We start from the raw sequence: 27547 nt of genomic DNA on the forward strand, positions 1-27547 counted from the left end.
TGAAATAATCAGGTCTTCATTTTAAGCTTTCATTTAGTGATGAGGGATTTTTTTTTTTGCTAGACAAAGAGCTGGAGAAATACCAAGTGAGTGTCTCAGAGCCAGCAAAAGCTATGAAAAGAGTGACTGTTTATCTCACAGAGTAAGATGCAGCCTGCAGAAATGACATGCATGGTTGTTGTTCTCACTGGAACTACCTACTGTAGCCAAAGCACAATAAAGTCAGTTAGCCATTTCCAAAGCCCACATTTACAAAATATAGATTCTGGGAATCAATACTCTGGTCTCATGAGACCAAATCAATCATTTTGGATCTAACAGCATCCAAAATGTTATGGTGTTGCTAGAGGAGGAGTACAGTGAGAAGTGCCTGGGCCCTCATTTATCAACAGTGCGTAGAAAAGGTTCTATATTTTGTCCTACGAATGAAATTTAGAATGTGCCTAAGTACAAGAAAATCTGTATTTATCAAACGTGCGCACGCAGTTCTTACGCATATGAGTAAGCAATCGTTGTTGATAAATCCCACACGTGCGTAAGTACCATGCTCGTTCACGTTCACAGTCATTAGCATTTGGAAACGCCTCCAATTAACCATATATGGTGACAACACTTCCCTTTAAAAATCACGTGATTGTGATCGTTTTCCAGCATGATCTTGGAAAACGCGCTCTCTGCGGAGCGCATTGTTTGCCAAGTCTTCCAATAAAGCAAGATAAGCCATTGCACTGAGACAAACATTTTTCACAGCTGTCTTTTACAGGGTTTGACACCAATTATGCATCGTGTTTAAAACCAGACAAATGATAAATTGAGTGTTTCATAATTAAAGGAAACACACGACATACAGTGGTGGTCAGAATTATTGGCACCCTTGGTAAATATGATCAGTAAAAGTAAATCTGCATTGTTTATCCTTTTGATCTTTAATTCATAATATTAGCAAAAATCTAACCTTTCATTGAAGGAAAAGAATTGAAAGGGGGGGGGGGGGGGGATCACATTATGAAATAAATGTTTTTCTACAAAACATGTTGGCCACAATTATTGGCACCCCTAGAATTTATGAATAAATATCTCTTAAGTATATTCCCATTCATATTTACATTTTTTAGCACACCAGGGTGATCATGAACATGAAATTGTCCAGCCATGACTTCCTGTTCCACAGGAGGAAAAACATGAGGAAAAACAAAAGCCAAATTCCCTTCCCAAATCATTCACCACAATGAGTAAAACCAAAGAATATAGTTCTAATGTGCAGCAAAAGATTGTTGAGCTTCACAAAATAGAAAGTGGCTGTAAGAAAATAGCTAAAGCATTGAAAATCCCCATTTCCACTATCAGGGCAACAATTAAGAAGTTCCAATCAACTAAAGATGTTACAAATCTGCCTGGAAGAGGACGTGTGTCTAAATCGTCATAATGCGCGGTGAGGAGGAAAGTTTGAGTGGCCAAAGAGTCTCCAAGGATCACAGCTGGAGAATTGCAGAGATTAGTTGAGTCTTGAGTCTCAGAAAGCCTAAAAAAAATTATCAAACAGCACCTACATCTCCACAAGTTGTTCGGGAGGGTTTCAAGAAAAATCCTCTGCTCTCATCCAGAAACAATCTCCAGCATATTCAGTTGTCAGACAAGACTGGAACTTCAAACGGGACCGGCTTCTATGGTCAGATGAAGCTAAAAAAAGAGCTTTTTGGCAGCCAACCCACCAGATGGGTTTGGTGCACACATGGATAAAAAGTACCCCATGCCCACGGTTAAATATACTGCTGTATCTTTAATGGTGTGGGCCTATTTTTCTGCTGGAGGTCCTGGACATCTTGTTCAGATACATGGTATCATGGATTCTATCAAATACCAACAGATAAAAAAACAAAACCTGACCGCTTCTGCTAGAAATCTTATAATGGGCCGTGGTTGGATCTTCCATCAGGACAATGATCCAAAACAAACATAAAAACCAACACAAAAATGTGTCACTGAGCACAAAATGAAGCTTCTGCCATGGCCGTCCCAGTCCCCTGATCTGAACCCTAAAGAAAATTAGTAGAGTGAACTGAAGAGAAGAAGCACCAACATGGATCTGGGAATCAGAAGGATCTGTAGAGATTCTGCATGAAGGAATGGTCTCTGATCTCTTGTCAGGTGTTCTCCAAACTCATCAGGCATTATAAGTGAAGACTCAGAGCTGTTATCTTGGCAAAAGGAGGTTGCAAAAAGATTTGAATAAAAGGGTGCCAATAATTGTGGCCAATGTGTTTTGGAGAAAAACATTTATTTCATAATGTGATTTCCCCCCCACTTTCAATTCTTTTCCTTCAATGAAAGGTTAGTTTTTTGCTAATTTTATGAATTAAAGATCAAAAGGATAAACAATGCAGATTTATTTTTATAGTCATCTTTGATCATATTTACCAAGGGTGCCAATAATTCTGACCACCACTGTATGTGGATTGCTTAATGCATACTGTGACACTCTTAAATGCTTTTTATGTGTAGTGTCGCTATTCTACTACTAGATTCTCTGCGTAAGCATGCTCAGAGGTGTGCTTATATTTTCACACATTTCCACGTATAAGTACAAGTTGGTGAATCCCACACTTTGCGTGAAACTGTTCTTACGCACTCATTACACACAAATCTGTCCATACGCACCGTTGATAAATGAGGGCCCTGGTTCCCACAGTAAAGTTCAGTGGTAGTAAAGCTCTTATATATGGATGTATGAGTGCTGAAGGTGTGAGGGAGTTGTGCTTTATCAATGCTGTCATGAATTCCCACACCACTGTGTAATTTAACACACAAACTTGAAACAGAAGATGTTACCCTTTCCTCATTCCCTGCATTGTTGGGCATTTTTTCAACATGACATGTCAATCTCAATCTTAACACTCTTGAGCGCCTGTGGGGGATTCTGTAGAGATGAGTTGAGCAACACTCCCCAATAAAGATCAGGGCATTTAAGTAGCTCATCATCCAGAAGTTAAACAGGACAGATGTGACAATTTGTCATGAACTTGTACACTCCGTGCTAAGAAGGGTCAGAGCAGTATATTCAAAATTAAGGAGGGCATACTTAGTACTAGAATATTATACATTTGTTGAATTAAATCTAGGGTGTACTCATTTCTGCAATCCTTAATTTAAACAAAATTGGCTAATTTACTTATTTTATGGCTATTAATGACATATATTTCTCAGTTTTTATTATGTATATGTTTAATACATTTTAGTTTTGCCATCTTTCCATGAATTGTATTAGTGATCATAAAGAAAATATATCTTTTGTATTTGTTCAGAGGGGGTGTACTCATTTATGCTGTGCACTGTATATTTGAGTGAACACAGAGTCAGTGGCCATTAAACAGTTGTTGTTGCAACAATACCTTTAAATCCAGCGTTGACTCATGTGATATCTCAGCAACAAACAATCCAACAGGAACAGTGAAGTAAATCCAATGTGAATTCAACAGGAACAACTAAGTAAATCCACAATTTGCGATCACATTTCCACAACGAAATCTGATGTCCACGTAGTAGGTCTGTTCTGGACTGAAGAACTCATGCTGCAACAAATGTTTATTATGTTTAATCTTATTTCAATGACTTAATTTTTGTTTTTTCAAAAAACATGCACGTTATTTTCTCAAAAATACAATGTATATACATGCTGCTCATATATTACTGTAGCCCTGTTTGTGCTGAATAGTGTAATTAGCCATTAATATGTTTTCAAGCAACTGAAAAAACTTCTCCAGGGCCCAAGAACACCCTCAGACCCCAGAGGGACTTCAGTTTCATGCTTTTTGCTGTTTTACCTCACAGGAGTGGGAGAAAATTTCACGTTCATTTGCACATCTTTTAAAGGACTATTACACTCACCTTTCATCTTAAACCAATTCATATAACTCTATAGCCTAAACGCGATATGTAGAATAGTTTTAAACAACTATTTTTGACTATGCATAGCATCAGCATAACAAAAGACACTATAATAACATTGACTAAACTAATCAATAAGAGAAAATATCAAATGTGATCAAAAGGTTCAGGAAAAGAACGCTGCTCTAAAGAAAAATGGTTCTAAACAGTATCAAATTAGGGTTCTTCAGCTTGTAACAACAACAGAACCCTTTTTTTGTGCTAAATAGAACCCTTTTTTATAAGGTTCCATAAAGAAGCACTTTTTAAGTGATATGACTTAATGGTGTTATAAATAACATTTTTTATAGTTTAGTTTCATCAATATTAGTATATAGTTATATTATTAATATTAAAATAGGCCTAAATGTTATGTTTTTATATAATATTTATTAAAAAAAAAAAAATTTATATTAATATAGTTTTTTTTTTACCCCTCTCTGCCTGATCTTATATCTTGTACATTCTAAATATGAAAAGGGCATTTACGGAAAAGGGCGTTTACGGAAAAGCAGAAATATAGGTGTTTCCATGGTAACGGCTGTACACTAGTTTATTAGGCATAGAAAAGAAAAGACGACGGCATCAAAACTTTTCTGAATCTTAATGAATCAAAAGTCGTTCTTCAGAGAATACATTTATATAATTAATTCGTTCACACATTCACTAATATAACTTCCCTCAGCACTCAAACGCCTGTGAGACTGTTGCTAACTTTGCTGGACAGTATTTAGGCCTACCGCGAGTCTTTCAAATTGCGGTAATACTGTCTTAATAATAATTGAAATATGAAAAGATTTTATCATGCTTTATCGTCAAACCGGTAACCGTTTCTCCCCTAATCTATGTAAATCGCAAATGTATGGAAGCGTTTCACAGACAGACAGACAGACAAACAAATGAATAAATGTAATTCAAACTTTTTTTTTATTTTTTTTTTTTTTATATATCTTGCAATTCGTACTTTAACTCGCAATTGCGAGTTCTCACAATTTTTAGGAAAATGATCAGAATTTAGAAATATAAACTCGGTATTCTGACGTTTTCGCTCAGAATTGAGAGGAAAAAGTCGTAAGTAGCTAGTAGCTAGTCTACCTATTTATTATTATTTGTATTATTATTATTTATTTATTATTACAAATTTTCATACTAATGAATAAAATCAGGCTACGTTTGTTAGAAGAAAAGTAGGCTTATTTTGTTTAACGTTGGCTAGTTCATTTTTTTTTTTTTTTTTTTTTTTGGTCGGTTAAGGTCATTTTTGTGAGTAAAATATTTCAATGCTAATTGCTTTACATATATGTAACCTTGTAACATTACCTTTAACACAACAAGCCAACCTTGTCATGTCTGACATTATAGCTTATGTTTAAGTCGTTTTCATTTTTTTGAATTATATTTTGTTGGGTTTTGTTGTGTTGTAAAGCCTAAAGCCCCTTTTAATTGAAACTAATGAGCAGAGCACCTACCTGTTGAATGCTGAGGGAGGGAGTGACACTAAACTCCACTGAAATGAAATAGACTGTGTATGAATCATATTATTTTGGGGCCTAGCGAGGGTCAGGCGTCCTCTGTGAAACAATGCTATTTTAACTGTTAGCTAAAACCTCTGCGGTATTGGTGTCATAGAAACCATCACTCCAGAATGTACATCATAGTTTTTAAATCTAACGTCGAGCCACATGACAGTGATGCGATGCAATCAGGCTTCATTTGCAGCACCTGTTTCATTCTCAAGCCGAAAGGAAACTTTCGCCCTTCACTGTTTTTTCGTTTTTAGTCGGAAAGCCGTGAAGATCTGTATATGTATTGTTTTTTATTTATGATTTCTTCAAGATGCAGAAACCCTTGAAGAAGTATTTTGTAAACATGGACGAGTATCTGGCCAGCATCGGGCTCTACCGAAAAATGATGGCGAGAGACGCGTCCTGTCTGTTTCGAGCTGTTTCTGAGCAGGTAACGTAATTTAAATAAATATACCTTAAAATAAGCTCAAACCGTACATTTTTGTGTCATATTCAAGTTGCGAAAGTGTGAATTCTTAAAAACCGTGTATGCTGTAGCATAGCTGTTAAAATGAGTCGCTAAATGACATTTATGGGTTCACATCTCCAATTAAGTAGGCTACCTGACCATATTACAATATGCTTATGGACTGATGTTTTTATTTTGTTTTAAGCTTTACTACACCCAGAATTACCATCATAGAATAAGAAAGCGGTGTGTCAACTTCATGAGGGCAAACAGATGTAACTTTGAACCTGTGAGTGAATTCAGACTACATCAACAAAACCTTTGTACAAACTGTCAGTAAATTTAAACATTTATAGCATGTTGTCTTATTGTGTTAACATGTGTTTCAGTTTGTTCAAGGATCGTTTGAGAAGTATTTGGAACGCTTGGAAGATCCCACGGTTTGCATTTAGGGTCTTTCATCTTCACAAAATATTAACATTGCATATTATGTGTTTTATTGTTGTAGTTTAATGATTGGGTAGTTGTTTACTGTGTCAGAAACCAAAATAACTAGCATATGAATGTAATGTACTGTCTTGTAATATCCCAAATTTCTCAGGAAACCACAGGACAAGTGGAAATAAAAGCACTGTCTTTAGTGTACAGGTATGCTTTATATCTCCTTTTTTAATTCAGAGCCTTTTTTTGTGAAATACTATTAGTTACTTTCTATATTCTCTTTGATTAACTTTTTTTAAAGGAATAGTTCACCCAAAAAGGAAGAGGGTCATTTACTCACTTTCATGTCATTTCAAACCCAGTCTTTTTCTTCTGTGGAACATAAAAGGTACATTTCTGAAGGAAATTCTGGCTTCTCTCTTTGATATGCTAGGAGGCCCCAAAATGACACATAGGTCATAAAAGTAGTCCATGAGATAGTCATGTGATGAACAGACCAAAATTAAACTGTTAATCTTCCCATCCACCAAAAATCTACAATGGACTACAAAAAGTGCATCATTGCCCAAATCAGTTGCACTACAATGAATATTTTCAGTGAATAATGATTTGTGTTTTTGGTTTGTTCCTCACACAAATCTATCATAAGACTTTAGAAGATGTGGAATAAAGTGCTTAAGTTGTGTGGACAGCTTTTAAGAGATGTATTTCGTAATTTTGGAGCTTTACAGTCCCAGTCCTCATTTTCTCTCCTTATATTGAAAAGAGGATGTTCTTAAATTCACTTTGTGTTCAATGGAAGAAAAACCATAAAATGACCCAAGAATACAATTAGGTAAACTATTCCTTTATATTTTGTGATTTATCTGAACTATACCTGTTTGAATCAGTTCAAATGTAATTTATTTTAATTTAAAATTGTGATTTTGGGCCCAAATTCTCATGCGAGTGTTCTTTGGCGCAGGCGGTGCTTTGTCATTTACAGGTATCCAGGTAAACCGCCAACTGAGATTGCAGAGGAAGACAATTTGCCTAAGGTGAGGAAAGTGTAAACTCTTATGCGGCATCCCATCGCTTACTTATATGCCCTAAAAGTATGTACTATTTTTGTTAAGAAAAAGTACATACTTTTGAGTGTGTAGTAAAAGAGTGGACAAGCTTCGGGACATACTATCACATCATAAAATTGCATCTTTAAAGGTTGTTCTCTGTCGCATCCTGTCACCATAAACTGTCAATCATATTGTCACAGTTAAAATCCTCCACATTTAATTTAATTTAATTTCCTACCGTATCGGAGAGAAATACAGTAGCACGTTAATCTGCAGTCGTGGGTTTTTCATGCGGAGGCTCTCCTTATATTAATGCATAATGATGCATTTAAAAGTTAATGGCCAAACAGATCTTTATAGAAGTCCACATTGTTATTTCAAAAGAAATTTAACACTGGTAGCATTAAATATTATATTAATCACCTTTATCTAAACCTCTCACCGTCGGTCGTGCATATCCGCCACGTTTCGTAATTTTTAACACATTTTACTCGTGTTTGTAATTCTGAACCGAATCCTTGTCCAACGCGCAATGGGTTGTGGGCAATATGGGCTTTCACACCAGAGGAACCTTTTCATAGTTCCTAGAACTATTGGCTGATATACCCGGATTTTGCCGTGTTCACACTGCAGGAACTAGGAACGATTTTGATTCTAGGAACTCCTTTTGGGGGAAACTAAATTACTCTGAAGTGGGAGCTAGGGTCTAGACCAGCACTATAGGAACTATCAGTGACATGAGCGTACGTTGATTGGTCAAACACCGGCACCCAGCATTTTTAAAAAGCCTTGTAAACATATTTACTTCACGAACATGGAAAACGGCGATAACGGCATTTACCTGTTGTCTGCAGGGTTGTGTTCTTTTCTCCACCTGGATGATATGTAATACTGAAAGTTGTCATAGATTTCATCTCTTAGCCCCAATTTCTGCTCTTTCAGTCATGTAAATTATGCGTTTACATTCCATCTCCGTTCTCACAAAACACAACAAACGCAGCGCCAATCACGGCGTCTTCCAGTATTTGACTGTGGCCAGACTCCTTTAGTATTTGTAAATGCCCCACTTAAAGACGCCACTGTCGGCCGCTTCACAGTTCCTATTCCCAGTGCGAATGCCACCAGGAACCTGGCCCGGGGGAGAAATTAGTTCTCAGGGAACTATCCTAGTGGCTAGTTCCTAGAACGGAGTTCCTAGAAGTATCCGTTGCGAAAGCCCCTAATTTTAGCCTTTATAATGTGCACGGATCCACACTTCGAAAATCTACCGGAAATAGTAGACCATCCGGGGACTTGTGGCTTACTCTTTTCATCATACTATGCTTTGGGACACACTTATTGTAATCTCGCATACTATTTAGGATGGATAGTATAGACATTGGCATGCAGGGCAAGTTCACATTGAATTCTAATTCAAGTTCAGTTCTAATTCAGTTTCACTAATCTGGCCTCGGAAGCTAAACCCCTGACTCCAGAAATTACGTAGTGACCATCCAATGACAGAGGATCTGGTGAAATCCATCAGCTATTTTATTTTAGATATTTTAGGCCCTGTTTACATTAGTGCATTTTCATTTAAAAACACATAACTTTTTCTACAGTTACGCCTGTCATTTACACTACTCTGGCTTTTTTGACCCTCGAAAACGTAAGACTTTCGAAAACGCTGCAGACCCTGTGTTAGTTTGAAAACGCTGGGGTTGCGTTTCAGTGTAAACGGATCAAAATGGAGACTTTTGAAAATGATGGCATGGCTGCCCACGTTTGCTCTGCGTATCCTTGACGACCGTGTAAACAAAATGAAGACTGAACTGCAATCTTTGCTGGCTTTGTTGTCATTTTTAGCAGCCATTGTGCAGTTAAGCTCCGCATTTATTTATTTATTTATTATTATTTTTTTTTTAAATATTGCAGTTGCCTACATGCGCAAGAGGCAACTGTTTTACACTTGTATGCGCATGCCCAGTGTGCATGAACGGTCATGTAGTGTAGATGGAGTTTGTTTCTGAAACGCCAGTGTAGACAAGGATCTTTTTCATTTTAAAATGCTGTTTTAAAACAAAAACGCACTAGTGTAAATGAGGCCTTAGGGGCCGTTCACACAGAACGCGTTTTTCCATTCTTATGCACTACTTTTCCATTGTTTTTCTATGTAAACACGTTAGATGGACGTGCAAAACCGTTGCGCTCGCGTCTTGCGTCTTTTGCAACGTCTCGCGCATGACATGGCGTTCTAAAAAAGTTAAAATCAGTTTAATTTTTAAAAAATACGTATTGAGAAAGCAAAAACGCATTCTGTGTGAACGAGCCCTTAGTGTGTAATATGTATATCAGGGTGGGATGATTGAGACTGACATAATTTTGGTTGGCAGCATTCACACAGATTCTTCTTTTCTGCTTCCATCCACCAGATGGTGTTCCTTTGAAATGTGAAGAAATAAGATGACACATTTTTAGTGTTTTGTTTTTTCTTTGCTTAAGCATTGCTTTGTTGACAAAGTACTGCGTAATATCTGCAGCATTCATTATGGCTCCCAGCACATTTATCATCTTGAATTCCGCCCCACAGATTTTGCTGTGCTGCTCAAACAACGGTCACTATGACATTGTTTACCCCAAGAACTATCCAATGGATGCTGCAGTATGTCAGGGTGAGTTAGCAGTTCATCAAGACAAGATCCCTTGTGTAATACATCATGAACCATAATGAGCAAATGGTGAACATTTTGTTCTGGATTGTTGGATTGGATTGTAATTTTACCACAATAGTGGAATTGTATGTGGCATTTTCATTTTTTTCAGCCTTGTTGTATGAACTGTTATACTCTCGTGTTCTGGGAGTTGAGGAAGAAGAGCTGCAGATGGCGCTGGAGGGATTCAAAGGAGGGGGGCGACGATACAGAAACAGCCAGTCTATGTGCAGTGAGGATGCTGGCTATGATACTCCAGAAGACCGCCCTCAGAGGTCTTCTCTTGTTTTCTGACACTTTCGTAGCACACTTTAAGGCTGTCTGTCTATTTTTCTCTCTGGCTGTGTTTGAAATTGCCCCCGTAGCCCTGTAAATAGGGCACTATTAGAGGGAACAGCCATTTGTAGTGTCCAAAACCATAGTGGATGTTATCAAGTGCACTCGTTCAATCCCATAATGTACTGCAATGACAACCGTTGTACACTCAACAGCTAGCGAACACCCATAATGCACTGCGAGGGTCACTCTGAAAGAATTTCTGCGTCTTGCCAAAAGATGGCGCCCACAGCTAAATCACCCATCCATCCATTTTCCAAACTGCTTGTCATATAGGGGTACAGTGTTATATCTTAACAGGCATAAATTCCTTTTTAATTCATTATTACATTGTTTAATTAGGGCTTATGCATAATTTCCATGACAAAATCTTTTCATTACTACTGTAGCTGCCAGTTTGCTAAATTTCAAATTATTAAACAGCAAGCAAAAACATTGCAAAAGCTGCAGCTCTTTGGTATACTCTGTGTCAGTTCACTCACTCATTTTCATTAAATCCTTTAAGTGAACTAATGTAGGGAATAGTGAATGAAGGTAAGGGGGGTGATTTTGAAAACGGCCTATATTTTTCTTTCTGATACCTCTCAAATACAAAGTGTTGTTTCATCATGACAAGCTCAAAAAAAGCCCAAAAAAAAAAACACCTACAGAAGTAATTCATACAAATTATTATATTTCTGAGGAATTTAATTTTTTTTTTTAAAGGAAATTAATACTTTTGTTCAATCGAATGCATATTAATGGCAGTAATGACATGTTTACCTTCTTACAAAAATGCATTTTAAGTAAACACTGTTTATTGAATTTTGTATTCAGCAAAGAATCCTGAAAAATGCTGAAAATTCAGCTTTGTCATCACAGAAATAAATTAGATTTTAAATATAAAAATAGAAAACTTATTTTAAATCTTAACATCTCACAGTATTACTGTTTTCACTGTATTATTGATCAAATAAATGCAGGCTTTATATATCACCAACCCCATATATCACCAAATCCAAACCTTTGAATGGGAGTGTGGTTTTTTTTTTATTTATTTTTTTATATAAAGTAGTTTGACTGTAGAGTAGCTTAATAAGTTACAGGTGGTAGCAAGTAGCTTCTCCAACACTACTGGTTAATATAAATATATGCTTTCATTTTTTAGGGAAGAGCAGTGTAAACTTTCTTTAATATTCCTTTTGTTTCACACAAGAATGTCATAAGGGTTTTAAACAACATGAAAATGCACTTTTTCAGTTGACTCCTCTTGTAACTACTTGTGCAATTGGAAAAACAAAATAAAATAAAAAAAAAAGTGGATTTTTATAGTGGCAAAAAAGCCAGTTTATGTACTTTGCATGTCTTTGACTTTGTTGTTTCAGAGAAGAATGGGAGACGAGTGGTCACTGCCGCTCAGAAGACAAATCCAGAGCTGGAGCTGAGGACCAGAAGGTGGCTAAGACCATAATTTAAAAGATTAAGATGTCAAATTTTCATCCGTATTTGACACAAACCCTCTGCTCCAGGCCACTGAAGGGTCAGGAAAACTGGTTCTGCCATACAAGGTACTAAAGGCCTTAGAGCCAGAGCTGTACCGCAATGTAGAGTTTGACGTGTGGCAAGACGGCCGCAAAGGTCAGTTTACTTTATTTCAGTTACATTTTTAAGAACATAAATGATTCTTACACTAAATTAGTACTGATTCCCATGTTGTACCATCATTCAATAGAAAGTGCTGCTGTAAAATAAATAAAAAATGAAGGAATTGACACTCTTGTAAAGTATTTAAACATCATAGTAATATGTTTTACTTAATGTAATTTTTTTCCTTTTTTTTTTCTTTTTTTTTTTCTTTTTGGTGGGGGATAGATTGTGCTTAATGGGCTTCATGAAAATGTATAATTATTAATAACTATATTTATTAAATATGACCTGGATATTCATGTTTTATGATTCATCCCGAATATCCTTGAGAATATGACCGCATGCAAATTAAACCTATAACTTATGAGCAGAACAGGTGGTTTTACTAAGCCAATTGATGCCATCTCTTACATGCAGTATGTTCAGAAATATATCTTCCCTTTTTTTTTTTTTTCCTTTTTTTTTTTTTTAAAAAAATGTGCATAATTTTATTGTGATGTGCTTTGTGATAATCCTGTGTTATAGAGCTACAGAAGACTGATTACATGGTGTTTGCTGGCAGACAATACTTTTTAGGAGATAAGTGTCAGGTGGGACAAAACCTTTCATCAGGTTTAAGTGTTAACATTATTGCAAATTGGAGTTCCATTCTTTTTTTTTTTTTTAATCATTCCTCATTTGATAACACAAACTCTTATGTATTTTTTTTAATAATTTTTCAATAATAATTCATTTCCCCACAACCCCCATCATACTCATATCCCCCCCAGGTTCGCTTGGATCCAAAAGGGAAGTACTACAATGCTTTCATTCAAGAAGTAGGGAGTCACACTACTGCAGTGACCGTGTTCATTGAGGAGCTCGCAGAAAAGTAAGCTGTGTCCATCTGTGCTTTCTCACAGGCAAATGTCCCTGAGAATATCTAAACATCATCTTTTACTCCTCTAGGCACCTGGTTTCCTTGAGTAATCTGAAGCCAGTGAACCCTGTGCCAGCCTGGAACATCACACCAAGCAGAAAAGGAAACTCCTACAACCATCCAGAGCAGTACACTGGAGAGCTAGGTCTGCCTCTTTTACAACTTCATTTGTGTTGGGATGTACAGTCCTTGAGTTTTACCATTTAGTTAATGATTTCTTATTTTGAGCATTTGAACATTAAATGTGTATGCAAATAAGTGTCCATTTACAGAACTTTCCAAAAACGTAAACATTTATGTGAATATGCAATGAACTACATATAATAATTATATACTTTTTGAAATAACTTATTTTATTTATCCATTATATTGGCTTGGCATATACTGTGTATATATTGGTCTATTATTGAGTTATCAGTAGGGCACATGAACAGAACATTTATTTACTGTATATAGCACTTTTGACAATACACATTGTTTTAAAGCAGCTTTTACTGAAAATTGTGTTAATGTTTATTATACTCTGCCCGGATATTAGTTTGAATACTATTTAAATTAGTTTGAATTTAAATAGGCAAATGCTTAAAGGGGACCTATAATATAAGGGTGCTTTCACACTTGGTTCGATTGCCTGGACCGAACACGAGTTCGATTGCTCCCCCCTCCTCCTGCCCCCACTGGACTCTGTTCACATTATATTATTTGGGTCCGAACCGCGGTTCGTTTGCGTCATCAAACCAGCAGCTGTTTACTCCGTTGCTTAGTAACGACAGCGCAGGAGAAGGCGGCAAAATGCATAACGTTGCTCTCTTCACTTTTATATTTTTGTTTTTGAAACGTTGGTTTTGTTCATAACGGCACTTGCCTCTATCTGCCCCGAATGTAAAACGCTGAAGGCGAGCAGCAATGAGAGAGGCTACACTACAGCTCTCTGCTTGCAGCACGTCAGTCACGCTCATCGGGAAAGTGAGTGAAACACACACAAACAAACACACATTTTTATCAAAAAATACGGCATTAATAGCGGTTCACTTCTGCAATTTGGTACGTTTGCATTCATATCAGCAGCGAACCGTACCGGAGTTCACTTGAACCGCACCCCAGACCACCCTTTTTAAGCGGACTCGGGTACGGTTTCGCGGGTGCGCACCGGAGTTCAGAAGACAGTGTTCACATCATCCAAATGTACCGAACTCTGACATCAATCGAACCCGGGTGCGCACCAAAAGTGCTAATGTGAAAGCACCCTAAGTCTCTGGTGTCCCCAGAATGTGTCTGTGAAGTTTCAGCTCAAAATTCAGCTCGTTTTTTTTTGTGTCCCTTTAAATGCAAATGAGCTGCTGCTCCCGGCCCGCTTTCCAAAAGAGGGTGGAGCTTTTAACAGCTTGCACTTCGGTTGCTTAACAGCAACAAAGCTGGAGAATCTCACGCAGCCAAAATGACGATTGTCAGTAATAGTGTTCAGCCTTACATTGATCAAACTGGAGTTGAACAATGATGGAGGGACTCAGGAAGAAGTTACAACTTTTAGAATGAAACTGGACGTTTCTGAATGGTTAGTGGATAAATTTATGTAGTTGCTTTATAGTTGATTCAAATCATCGACTAGCATGTGCCGTCATGTTAATCTTTTGTGCAAATCCAGCGTTGAATTGAAGCAGTCTGGCGTAAATTGACGGCATGGTAACAACACTCTACTATAACAACTCTTCCTCTTCTCTAAAGCAGCCCAACATGGCCTCACCCCCTTTGTTGCGTGTCCTCTGGGGCAGGGTTTATGTAAATTTTAGGGTTAGTGATGTCACTAACCCGGGAAGAAGCTTGTTTTATGTTTGGCAACAGTTCTTCTAACCCTAACTGATGGAGCATTTCATTTCTTAAACAGTCATGTAGGAAGATGTATCATGGCCATATTCCAGGATGACAATGATTCATCAGGATCAAATTGTGAAAGAATGGTTCAGAGAGCATGAAGAATCATTTTCACACATGAATTGGACTTCTGAGTCCAGACCTTAAATTCATTGAAAGTCTTTGGGATGTGCTGGAGGAGACTTTACAAAGTGCTCGACTCTTGCATTGTCAATACAAGATACAAAAAATGATGCACCTCTTGATGGAAATGACAACATTGTCATCCTGGAATATGGCCATGATGTGTCTTCCTACATGTTTTTTTTTAAGAAATTAAAAACTACACACTCCTTCAATTAGGGTTAGAAGAACTGTTGCCAAACATATAACATGCTAGAAACATAATAATCACAGCAATAATGATCCAATCATAGACTCTTAAGCATTTGCCTATTTAAATCCAAACTGAGTTTTTTTTTTGGCCAGGCAGTGTATCTTAATGTCTCAAAAGATATATAATATAATATAATATAATATAATATAATCTCAGATTGGAGCTGTGCGATAGTTTACATTTTGCGACAATACAAGCAGTTGTGATTTTCTATAGTATATCGCTCTGAGTATGCTGCATGTATGTGAATAATAATGTTGAATTTAATATAGCCAAATTAATATATTCAGGTAAGGTTGGATGTACTTATAGTAGTTGAATATTTTGCTAATTATTAATTTCGTTATCTGGTGATTATTGATAATTATGAGGTTTTGTTCGATTTATAATATTTTGGTGTAGTGACAATAGATCAGATTGTATATTTCTGGGTTATGAATGTTTTCCTCTTTAAAGACCCAGAGCTGCGCGGACGGCGACGGTTCTTCAAGAAGCCTCGTGGTAAGGACATGTTGATGGCAGTGTCTTTCAGTCGTCCTCAGCCTGGCTTACCTCCCCGTCTGCAGCCTGGGCCAGGAAACAATTATCCTGTCCGTTCTCCAGGCGTGCACGGTCCCGCTCCACCTCCTGCAGGCCTGGCCTATGAACACTACCGACCCCACCCTCCGCCTAGACCACCGCGTGGTTACGGACCACCCAGGTTAGACAAATTCTTTATGGTCCCTTATTTGTTGGATCTTCTAACCCAGGGGTGCCCAATCCTGTTCCTGGAGATCTACCTACCTGCAGTGTTCAGATCCAACCCTGATCAAACACGCCTGTCTGTAATTTTCAAGTTCTCCTGAAGATCTTAATTAGCTGGTTCAGTTGTGTTTGATCAGGGTTAGAGCTGAACAGGAAGATAGATCTCCAGGAACAGGACTGGGCACCCTTGTTCTAACCATCCTGTCCTTACTCATTGCGTGAATCTTGTGGTTCTTTTGCCACACATCTGTTTTTGTCAGAAGTTCAACCCGATTCCTGAACAGACACCATCTAATTGGACCAGATATGGCCTATTATCCCAGTCCTAGCAAGCGCTGCTACCAGAGTTTTGATAACTACTCTTTCAGGTCACGGTAGGAGAGCATTCACTTTAACACGTAAATTAGAAATAGATTATATGGAAAAAATTATAGTTTGTGTCTTCTATCAATCTATTGTAAAACTGATTTTTTTTTTTTTTCTTCAGTTTCCAAAAAAAAAAAAAAAAATGCGTTATGAAAATAAGGATAATGTGTCTACATGCATTTCCTGTTGAAACAGGAAATTGGGGCAAAACTTTTTTTTTTTTTTTTGTAAATAGTACCTTTTAGTTTGCCTCACAACCTGCCAAAACCCCATTTGACAGCTTGTTGCATAGAAAACAGCAATGAAGTCATTTTCAAAATTATTTATTTCCAGCTTCTTCCTTTTTAAATCAATTTATTTCTGGGAAAAGCAATGAAGTGTGAACATAATCCAAGGGCGTGTTTGCGAAATCCAAGGGTGTCCAGTCCTGCTTTTGGAGAGCCAATATCCAGCAGAATTTAGCTCTGCAGGAAAGTGGCCCTACAGGAGCAGAATTGGAAACCCGTGTCGTAATCAAATGCTGGGTCTAAAAGCTTAGGCAGCTGTTGCCTGACTTGTTGCCTCACTGCCCAATAAACCAATGACTTCTCAGACAGCATTTGCATTCAAAGGTATCCCCTAAAACTGATTTTGTACGGCTTCTGAGGCAGCATAATGGTCTAATCTACAACAAAACGGAAAGAGCATTAGTGATAACCAAGAAAATATTTAATTACCTCAATGCTAAATTCCTGAAGAATTTAGAAATTAAGTCAAAAGTTGGAAAAATTGAGCAAAAACATGCATTTATACACTCTTTTACTCGTACATTTCTAATGAGAAAAAATTTACATCGTTACACTGGGCGACATTCATCTCGTTACATTATTTTAATGCAATACATGTTAAGAAGCACACTTGGAATAAACTACACATTATCTTAATGTGACGGTACCTAGATGTCTATTTACAAGATGTTTTTGAAGCGTTGATCATTGTAGTCAATCACAGACATATCTGACTTGGTACTGAAGTCGGTACTTTTGACAACCCTAATTCAAACTGACAGGCATTTCCCCCTAGCATTTTGAGCGCTGTTGAGCGGATTCTTAAACACCTCTGATTGGCCGTTATATTCACATGCTCAACAGATATGTCTGTGATTGGCTACAATGATCAATGCTTGAAAAACATGTTGTAAATAGGCGTCTTTGATGCTCTTCACTGATCGCTTACACAGATACACACGGGAGCGTTTGAAAGCAGGCGTCTATCAGTGGATCCGTCTATCAGCTGATATATTAGGGATCCGCTTATAGATGCCTGCTTTCAAATGCTGGTACGTCACATTTTTTTTAAATTTCAGTACCGATTTGGTACTGAAGTGGTACCAATTATTTGAATTATTTTAAATTAATATTATTTGAATTACCACTAGTTTGAATTATTTGTTTAGTTCCCTGTACGCACTGAATCGTCATAAGCGGTTTCTCACTCTGAGATGTAAGAGGAAATTTAAGAACATCAAGAGCGTTGGATGAAGTGGCAGTGGACCTACAGTCAATTGAAAGCAAATCTGCAAATGCATCCAATTGTTTGCCAGCAATGAAGATCTTTATTAGTTGAACATCTACTGTATGTATGCTGTCTGTGAGCAATTGCACAGGTTATGTCATACAGATAATACATTTACAACAAATACTTGTTGGGATACTTGGGATACTTTTTTTAACTCCTTAAGTAAATATACTTTTTTACTCGAGTAAATATTTCTATAAGTACTTTTATTCAAGTACAGTTTTTGGATACTCTGTCCACCTCTGTCAATAGCATAATTTTCAATATTGTAAACCTCTTTAATTAAACTGCTAGCAAAGTGAGTTTAAAGTTGTGTATGTATAGAAGGAGTCGACGGCAGATGCACTCTCTGAATAAAGAGTGTCTGAGTTGTGTTCCTGAGCCTGGAGAGGAAACCCAAGACATGGAGGGAAGCATTACCTTCTATGAGATTGAGGAGACTGATGAGAGTGCCTTCGCACCAATACCAGTGAGACACCTAGTTCTGCTTCAGTAACAGTTGGGAGTTTTATGACCGTTCACACCTATATTGATAACTATATTAGTGTCCACACCAGTGCACAATAACAGTTATTATAAGGGCACAATACGGCTTTAAATGCTTGAGCTTTCTAAAAGTTATTGTCGTGGTGTGAACAGGCCTTGATGCTAAGATCACTATTCTGTCCTTCTCTCTTTGTGTATCTGAAGGGTCAAGCCGTCTCCAGCCCCATGGTTCCCGGGGCCACTGCTTACTGGGTGCCAAGAGTTCCCAGTCCAATCCCTCCCTCAGGCAAGCAGCCCATGACATCATCAGAGGAGGACCCTGATGAGAGGAGTACTGCTGGTGACCAAGGTACAGTCAAAAACTTGCCAGTGTAGAGTTGCTGCATATGCATGTGGTTTGGTTCTGAATGTCCCATGGATCTGTGTCAAAACCAAATGAGCTGACTCACTGACAACTACCCACATGGTCAGTTTTTCCTACCATCTTACTGTTTTCCCCATCACCATGTTCCCTTAAGAAGGTTGGGTACATTCAAAATAAGAGTGTAGGGAGGCAGAGTGAGAGTTAACACCCTGTCTTTTTTATGAAATCCAAAAAACACCCACAGTGGTGAGATAACTTTTTCAGGTTCGGCTCGTCTCGCATTAGTCTGTCTCCAACATTAGATTTTGTGCGACAGTAGTAGCTACACATGTGATGAGTGGCAACCCACGTTAAGATACAATGCCACCACCTACTAGATTGTCAATCAGTACAAGCGCTGGATTATTTATATTATCATATGTATAGGATTACCATGATATCAGTATAGTTTTTTTCATCTATATTGCCTCTTCTGCTATATTGTGATGCTCCTAATCATCAATATTTGTGCAATAACTTTTTTTTTTTTTTTTTTTTTTTTTTTTTTTTTTTTTTATTGGATGGAACTATGACCCAGTTTCCGAGGGGCAGCATAACGCCAGGTTCACACATGCTCTGTTTGCAGTATGTATTGCAGTACGTATGCGGTGCAGAATCAGTGCAGGCTCATTGTGCTTTCACATGACGTGTTTGCAGTGCGCAACTGATCCGCGGCTGTATACCACAAACACATTTATCCATTACTTTTATTTAAAATCCAAAAGTTGTTACTGAAAATGTTTTTTCAGCATTGTGAATCTCTTTGCACACAGTACAGTTATGCAGTCTTGTACAGACATATTCATGCAGTAAATTTAAACAATGTATTGTTCAATTCATTACTTCTATAGGCTATAGATTTATATAGCCTATTAAGTTGCTCAAGCAAGTGGCAAAACATTTAAACATACTCTTGTTAAAATCACAAACATTTTTAATTAACTTGAATTGACAAAAACAGCCAACACTCATGCATTTTGTTTTGCATTTAAATCTTTATACAAGAAATCCTGCGGGTCATAAAGAACTTTATTTTTTTTCCACTTCCACGGAGAGACGATTATGTTGCCTTGTTTATCTAAATGTGAGGTAACTCAGGTAAGGTGTAGTTTTCCTTGCTTTACCCTGGGCAAAAAGCCATGTGTTGAGTTAAATTATATACATTTATGGTGAAATTACTACATTTAAGTGTTGTTTATGCGAACAATGCGCTGTCACTTTAATTCAGTGTGTGTAGCACAGCAAAAATAGACTCTGTGCAGAAACGGTCGCTGCACTGCTGCATACTCACCGCTTCTGGAACGCATTGCTGGACCTCATCTGTGTGCAGTGTGAACACTAAAACATTAACATGGGCACGGAAAAACATACACACTGCAAATGGAGTGTGTGCGAACCTGTTGTCAAATCTGGCTCTAATAATTGCAAGGACCATTGACAAGGAAGTTAATTTACCCAGAGTGTCATCTTCCATTTTAGTTTACAACATGGTCTGAGATTCAATTCTGTTTTCCACCTCAAAGTCCATGAATAAAAAATGCAGACTGTTCAGGTAACTCTTATAAGATGGGATATTAGATGAGTTCCTCTAAATCTAATCTCATGCCTGCAGTTGATCTTGTCATATACATTTGGTGCATACTGTTGGTAATGATTTGTACATTTAAACCACCAATAATTCAGCAGAAGTTTCTTTATTACTGAAGCTTTCTGCTGTGTGGAAGTGCACAAAGAAGTTGTTTTACTGGCTATAGTTTGAAACAGCCTTTGCTTTGGAATTGTGCCTACGATGCCCAAAAGTGCTGTCTTGGTTGGCAGCGGACTAGGTTTTAACACAACCCCATATGGGTTATGATGAATTGGTGGTTAATTTTAACTGTTGTCTTGACTAGGTGAATATTCTGAAGAGTACATCTACTCTGCCGCAGGTTAGTTCATTAACAGCTCCAGTGTTAGTAAAATTTCAGCATTATGCTCTTGTCGTTATATGCTGTGTGCGTTGATATTAAAACATCATATTTCTGAATTGCAGAGGCAGGATATCAGAGTCCATCGGTGTATGCAGCAGCAGCAGCAGAGTCTACCACCAATCTGGTACTGTCTTCTAGACTTCTTCATTTGTCAAAAATGTCCAGCAAAATGCTAATACTGTGGCTGAGTTCCAGTGGGAGAATATGGAGTAGATGTGCTCTGACAACCCAGCACAATCTCTCCTAAACCAACTTGTATTTTTCCCTTCATTTGAGAATAATGAAAATGGGACTTGGTCATTTGATTGTTTCTGTGCAATAATATAACTTAAAAAATGCGGTCTATTATAATACTTAAAATTAGAGTTTTAAATTAATATTCTATGCTAATCAGATTGAGTTTTAATGTGTCTTACAGACCATTCAAGACGGAAGTTCTCGTGCCGGGTCGCCTCAAGAGGGTGTCGCCACCTTCAGTTACTCACAACAGGCATGCATTGTTCATCATTTTCATAAAATTGTTACACAAGCCGGGTTTCCATTACAGATGTTTGCAAAACTTATTTTCTAAATGTCGATTAACAACTATTGCGAAATGATGCCGTTTCCATAAACTGATGTTATGCAGCTAAAACTTTTTTATTTTTCCCTCTCGCGATAAGTCATTCCAAAAATCATGGCAACGGATGTTACTAGGTTTAAGTATATCACAGCCACTGCACTAGCCATTATTTTTAATCAAAGGAGACGTAGGCATGTTATCCAAGCATTATTGGCAGGAAAGCCCCTTATACTCGGGAGCGGCCACATATGAGGTGTTTCTCCCTCCTATCTGCTTCGAGGTCTTGATAAATTGTGGCATTTCTTTGTTTAGAATCCAGTATTCCCATAATTCTTTTGTCTTTTATGAGTTTAACAAAGAACTGTCTCGTCTTCTGTCCAAACATACCATGCCATCTTTAATGAATGATCGACTTTTACATACATCAGGTGACCTGTAAATGGAAAAAAAACCTGTTTCCATTGTAGTTTTGCGAAATATTCCTTTTTCGAATTGCCTGAAAAACCATCTCATGCGAGCGTAAAAACTTTTTTTGCCGATATATGGGAGTTATTGTGAAATTGACGCATTTCCATTGGGCGTATTTTCAATTCGTAGTATTAGTTTGCGCAATTTGAAGGGTAATGGAAACACAGCTACAGTTGTGTCCATCCTCTTCGGATGGGACATGTGCTGAATTCTTTTCAGGTGGTTGTGAAGTCATCTGTCCTCTCCTCTTCTCAACAAATCAACTCTGCCCCGGCTGCAATCTTCACTTCAAACTCTTCCTCTTCATCCACTGGGAGCTCCCAGACCCCCCCAAACACCCTCCAGCCCAACAGCATCCTAACCCCGGGACAGCCGCCACCCCAGAATGTTCTGGGCAGGCCTGGTATACAGTTCTGATTTGCTGTATTTTATAACAGAGGAATAAAGTTAGCAAAGATGACAAATCAAGACACTCTCCCTCTGTATTTTTTCATGCTGTTCCTACCCCAAGCAGTTCCATGGTTTGTGAATGAGCTGGGAGAGGCGGTCGCCATGGCACCTCCTCCACCCTACTCTTATGACCCCAATGGTAGTGATCTTCCAAGAGGTCAGAGGAAACCACCGCCTTGTGTAATTATGTCCTTCATATTTGTTGTTTTTAAATTCTTTCTCTCTCTCTCTCTCTCTCTCTCTCTCTCTCTCTCTCTCTCTCTCTCTCTCTCTCTCTCTCTCTCTCTCTCTCTCTCTTCTCTCTCTCTCTCTCTCTCTCTCTCTCTCTCTCTCTCTCTCTCTCTCTCTCTCTCTCTCTCTCTCTCTCTCTCTCTCTCTCTCAGATTGCAAAGTGCTCCAGTACTACTACAATTTGGGGGTTCAGGTAAGTGGGTTTTTTTTTTTTTTTTTTATCTCCAGTGTCACCTCTAGATATTTATAGCTTGCGTAGTGTTCCTCACTATAAATGAGGCAGGGTTTATCTGTGTTATGCTTAAAATTAGTAACACATGCAATATTGTGGTTTTATAAAACAAAAGCAGCATGATAAAAGGCTAGGGATGAAATTCAGCCATTTAGTAACCATTAAATAGTTAATTTTTATGAGCCTTAAAGATAAAGTTCACACAAAAAAAAAATTCTGTCATCTAAGGCCACAATATCAGGGTTTCCAAGGGTTTTAAAAAGTCTTATTTTGACCATCTACAATTTAAGGCCTTAAACATGTCTTAAATTGGAGCAGAAAGTCTTAAATTCAATATCATGGCATTAAATTAGGGCCCTATGATTTCCGCAATGAGGAAAATGTGTACGGAATTGCAGAATCCATTCATAAAAATAGATTTTACTGTATAATGCGGAACGTCACGGAATTGCCCATATGCGGTTACTTCCTGGTTGTCGTTAAGCCAACTTGGGCATTTCTGGTGAACTGTTAGCTGTTCATTCTGTACTCGCTGTACATCGACACAAAACCATCAGTGGTTGACTTTTTAGTGTTGTATTCATATTTTAATGCAGTTATCACATTTACCTAATTTGCCAATAAACCAGTTTTATTGATTGCAATAAAGACGAAGCTATTGGGACCGTTTAAAAAATGCCGTGTGTGTAATTAGACACGCACACGCATTATTTTTCCAGCACTTCAAATATTATTTTTAATGTGATGACCACAAACATTATTTGTTCATCCTTCTGAGATTGTCCCCATTTGTAAAACCAAATGTTTTAAGATGTAGGAAATTAGAAAAAAAAAAGACATTAATTACCATTATAACCAGCAGGTGGCGGCAAAGTAGCATTTATTTGCACGTATATCAGCCATTTCCTCATAGTTTTTCACTTAGTTTCACTAAATATTAAACATTATAAAATAACTAGGTTTAAAAATACATTTCGTCAAGGTGAAGTATGAAGTACTCACAAAATCTTATGAAAAACAATAACTTTTCTTGTGATTGAATTACACAGAGCGAGCATCGCGCTTTCCCTTTGTAATCACAGCAGCTGTCAGTCAGTGCAGCACAAAATCAATGATTTCAGCACACTTGTGAAAACACACATTTTATTCAATGAATCTAACTAAAGTGCACAATAAATATTTAATTTGACACTTTTTTTCCCACACGAAAGTGTGAAAACTGATGGTCAGATTGAATTTAGCCGAGGAGGAACACTGAGGTACGTCTTTTATTTATGTCGTCTTACGTTTGAATAACTAAATTAATGCTATGCCTGACTATTTAAGTGACTATATTCTGATCATAAACTAAGTATACATTACTGATGCTCAACACACCAGCAAGTGACATCTCACCGGAAGTTTTCCAGCTGGCTTATATTATTACGGAAGTTCTATAGAACGCATATAGTCATTTGGATTAATAAATCTTTTGGATTAATATATCGCACTTAAAGGGATAGTTCATCCATTCATTTACTCACCCTTATGTGAAAAACAGAATTTGGAAAAAATAAAATGGAATTTGAGAAAAATAAAACGTATTTCTTAGGGCCCTAAAAATGAATATTGTTGAACTTTTAATAAATTGCTGTTAAATTGTATATGTTTCATGATTTTAATTAGACATGCTTTTTGACCAATACAATTGAATTTAACCATTAAAACATTTCATAGGATCAATGCAAAATTAAGAAATTAAGTCTTGTTTTCTGAGAACAACACTGAGCCAGCGTTCAGACATAAACACAGAAGCTCTGCAACAAAAATAGCGTAGCAGTATGAAGGGGACAGACGAATTTGTTGAATAAAGTCGCTATTTTTGTTTTGTTTTTGCGCACAAAAAGTATTCTTGTCGCTTCATAATATTAAGGTTGAACCACTGTAGTCACGTTGACGGTTTTAATGATGTCTTTAGTACCTTTCTGGACCTCAAAAGGTGCAATGTCGTTGCTACCTATGTGTGGATCAGATACCCTCGGATTTCATCAAAAATATCTTAATTTGTGTTCCAAAGATGAACGAAGGTCTTACAGGTTTGGTACGACACGAAGGCGAGTATTTAATGACAGAAATGTCATTTTTGGGTGAACTAACCCAAATTGTTTTTGTAAAATTAAAGTAATGGAGATCTGTTGGAAAATGTATTTTCAAGCTTTGAAGTGTTGCTAATGCAACTCATTGTGTGCTTCCTAGACGTTTACATTTAAAGAACATATTGACGTGTTGTGTTCCCTTCAATTTATTCCTTACATTTTCTTTAATTGGTCTTAAAAAGGTCTCAAATTTACCTAAGTTTACTTAAATTTACCTAATTTACCTACCATAAAACCTGCAGAAACCCTGAAAATGCTTTAAGTGAAATCAAAGAACAAACTGGTTTAACATCATTGTGCCATGTGCCAAGAAGAGATGAGGGTCCGGTCACCCCGAGAACCGCACCCCATCCCTTGAGAGAGGCATCTTTCATGAGAGCTTTGCGACGGCAACACGCCCCTAAAGCCAGACCTCTGTAGAGGAACTCAAATCATAGAGCACGTAACCCTGGTCTCATTACTCTTGCACCCTGGAGGGATGATTACGAGGATGAAAACCTTTGCTTTTGAGCCAGAATTGAAGCGGCCTCATGTTGAGCAGACCCAAGGGAATAATGTGTGCTGCTGCAGCCATGAGACCTAAGAGTTTCTGAATTTGTGATCCAGAAAGCTCCTGACCTAACCTGATGCTTTTTACAGTGTTCAGGATTGAAATTACAAGTGCAGGAGACAGATGCGCCTTCATCATATTCAATACATCCCACACTACCCCTAGAAAAGTGGTTCTCTGTATGGGAGAGAAAACACTTTTCTTGGAGTTTGAGTGAGCCGCTAACTTCTCCGACTGCGCTAGAATGAGCCAGTAATTCACGGGTGCCCTGGAGAACATGCCTGGGGCAAGGCTAGGCCAAAAAGAAACCCAATATTGATAAGTTTTACCCCCCGAAAGTACATCAAAGAAACCTGGCTAAAACATAGCAGTAATAGAGTATTAATAAAAATGTCATCACTTTTTAAGTTTTATTTTCGTGATTTAAAGAAAAGGAAAACTGAGGCAACACTGTAATATTCAGTAAGATGCACCCCTCATTTATGCTGTGAAATGTTGATGTGGTGTGGTGTTCTGCTGTCTTATTAAATTACTTTTTGGCCATTTTTATTTAATAAAAAGAATAAATTAACAGCGATAGCATTTGTTTTACTGCAGTTAATGCAATAGCGTATAGAGTTCATTTTCATTTTGGAAAAAAGTGTGTATGGGTTCGTCAAACAATCTGTTTCAGTAAAATGTGTATATGCTGCTTAAATATAGACCAGATAGATGCCATTTTCTGCAACAGTATCTTATATAAAACATAATCTTGTTTCTGTTTTAATTAAATTATTTTTCTTACCCTAATTGTGCTTGTTTTAAGCAAACTTTGTGACTTGAATTGCTTTGTGACATACCAGTGTTTTTTGTGTTTCTTCCAGTGGTATCAGCAGAGTTACTGGCACTCTATGGTGCACATGCAGCAGGTGTACCAGCAGCCGGCACCAGACGCTCCGTATCAGCCGTACCCGAGCGCCGTTCCTACCGCTGACCACACAGTTCCCCAGGCCTACCCCGATCCTGTCCGCACGTGCCCCCATCCACAAGGAGACGTGCCCAGCAATGGTCAGCTTCCCTCCTCTATCGTTACCAGCACAAACCTCCACACTCTCAGCTGGCACTTCCGTCTTGAGCTTGTCAAACAGTCTGTTCTACACTGTACACTCACACCCATGCCCTCCTCTCCTCAGGCACCACTCTGGCTATGGAAACCCCTCCCACGGTGGTCCCCGGCACGGTGTTCTACCCCCTGGTGCAGGAGCAGTGCGGCCAGCCGCCCCTTCACCCCGGCTATGAGCCCTACGTGCCTGTGCTTTCCACAACATATCACTACCTCACACCCTGGACTCCCGGTGCTGGCCCGCACCCCCGCATCCACCACGCCACATACTGCCCCTCTTCGTCGCACTCCCCCGTCAACTACATCACCACCCAGACCCACCCCACCCATCTGCCACACTCACAGTTTGTCTAAGTATCGCTAACCAGCAGAAATGTTCTCGTTTATGTTGTTCAGTTGTTAGTTCTGTATTGTTTTCACAGACGAATGGTTATTCAGGGATCCTGCAGTGTTACTCGGTACATGAATAGAAAGGCAGGACAGAGTAGATGTGCTTTTACCACCCCGCACATTCTCTATCAAACCATCATTTCACTCCAATTTAATAAGCATATATTGGATTTCTTCCCCCCCAATTATTTGTGGATTTTAAAAGGTGACTCGATTCTAAATGTGATTAGAATTCTCTTCTCATTTGTTTTTACAAATGTTTGCACGCTTCCAGAATGTAGTCGTTTAGCAACACACCAGGAGTTCAAGCCTTAGGAAACCATTGTCTGTTGTTTTTTCTATGTCAAAAAAATCACTTATTATAGCTGCACAAATAAAATATAAAAAAAGAAACTAAATCAAGTTGTTTCCAAATCTATTTTAAAGGTTACAAGCTGAACTGAAAATGAAATCAAATTTATGTGAGCATGCACTGCTGTACACTACTATATATATAATTTTATATATATATATATATATATATAAAAAATTTTTTTTTTTTTTTTAAAGAAATCAATTTTTAGTGCTGTTGAGCGGATTCTTAACCTCTGATTGGCCATTGTGTTCACACACTCAACAGATATGTCTGTGATAGGCTACAATGTTGTCAATGTCACAATATATCCCTACTTTACATGGGAGTGTTTGAAAG

General features: G+C 37.8%; 1 protein-coding gene and 1 long non-coding RNA gene across 10 annotated transcripts in view; one reads left to right on the forward strand and one right to left on the reverse strand.

Moving 5' to 3' along the window:
- LOC127503564 (uncharacterized) overlaps positions 1-5537 on the reverse strand; it is a 17719-nt gene extending 12182 nt beyond the window's left edge. Inside the window, exons 1-2 of the long non-coding RNA XR_007927119.1 lie at positions 5394-5537; positions 3390-3569 (exon numbers count right to left, since the gene is read on the reverse strand). This is a non-coding gene — a long non-coding RNA (uncharacterized LOC127503564). The remainder of the gene's footprint in view (positions 1-3389; positions 3570-5393) is intronic.
- Positions 5483-27254, forward strand: alg13 (ALG13 UDP-N-acetylglucosaminyltransferase subunit). Of its 9 annotated transcripts, none has more exons than XM_051877519.1 (25): positions 5483-5880; positions 6104-6187; positions 6288-6338; positions 6500-6546; positions 7304-7376; positions 9961-10042; positions 10194-10356; positions 11782-11851; positions 11926-12034; positions 12569-12633; positions 12814-12914; positions 12992-13107; positions 15667-15711; positions 15814-15910; positions 16215-16328; positions 18202-18346; positions 18568-18712; positions 20659-20694; positions 20799-20860; positions 21155-21226; positions 21986-22169; positions 22278-22373; positions 22600-22640; positions 26228-26411; positions 26537-27254. In XM_051877519.1, the coding sequence occupies exons 1-25, from the start codon at positions 5761-5763 to the stop codon at positions 26818-26820; spliced, it is 2586 nt and encodes an 861-aa protein (XP_051733479.1). In that variant the 5' UTR covers positions 5483-5760; the 3' UTR covers positions 26821-27254. The 9 variants fall into 9 exon arrangements, with proteins under 9 accessions (XP_051733479.1, XP_051733480.1, XP_051733481.1 ...); XM_051877520.1 differs by having other exon boundaries at positions 16218-16328; XM_051877521.1 differs by having other exon boundaries at positions 16218-16328; positions 18205-18346.
- The last annotated feature ends 293 nt before the right edge of the window (positions 27255-27547 follow it).

Source organism: Ctenopharyngodon idella, chromosome 21 (genome assembly GCF_019924925.1).
Source record: "Ctenopharyngodon idella isolate HZGC_01 chromosome 21, HZGC01, whole genome shotgun sequence".
Taxonomy (NCBI): Eukaryota; Metazoa; Chordata; class Actinopteri; order Cypriniformes; family Xenocyprididae; genus Ctenopharyngodon; species Ctenopharyngodon idella.

Excerpts from the sequence above, each read along its gene's own strand:
- alg13 (XM_051877513.1), top strand. The coding sequence starts at position 5,761 with ATGCAGAAACCCTTGAAGAAGTATTTTGTAAACATGGACGAGTATCTG. Across the intron at positions 22,374-22,599 it reads TGGTAGTGATCTTCCAAGAG|ATTGCAAAGTGCTCCAGTAC; the intron begins GTCAGAGGAAAC and ends TCTCTCTCTCAG. Across the intron at positions 22,641-26,227 it reads ACTACAATTTGGGGGTTCAG|TGGTATCAGCAGAGTTACTG; the intron begins GTAAGTGGGTTT and ends TGTTTCTTCCAG.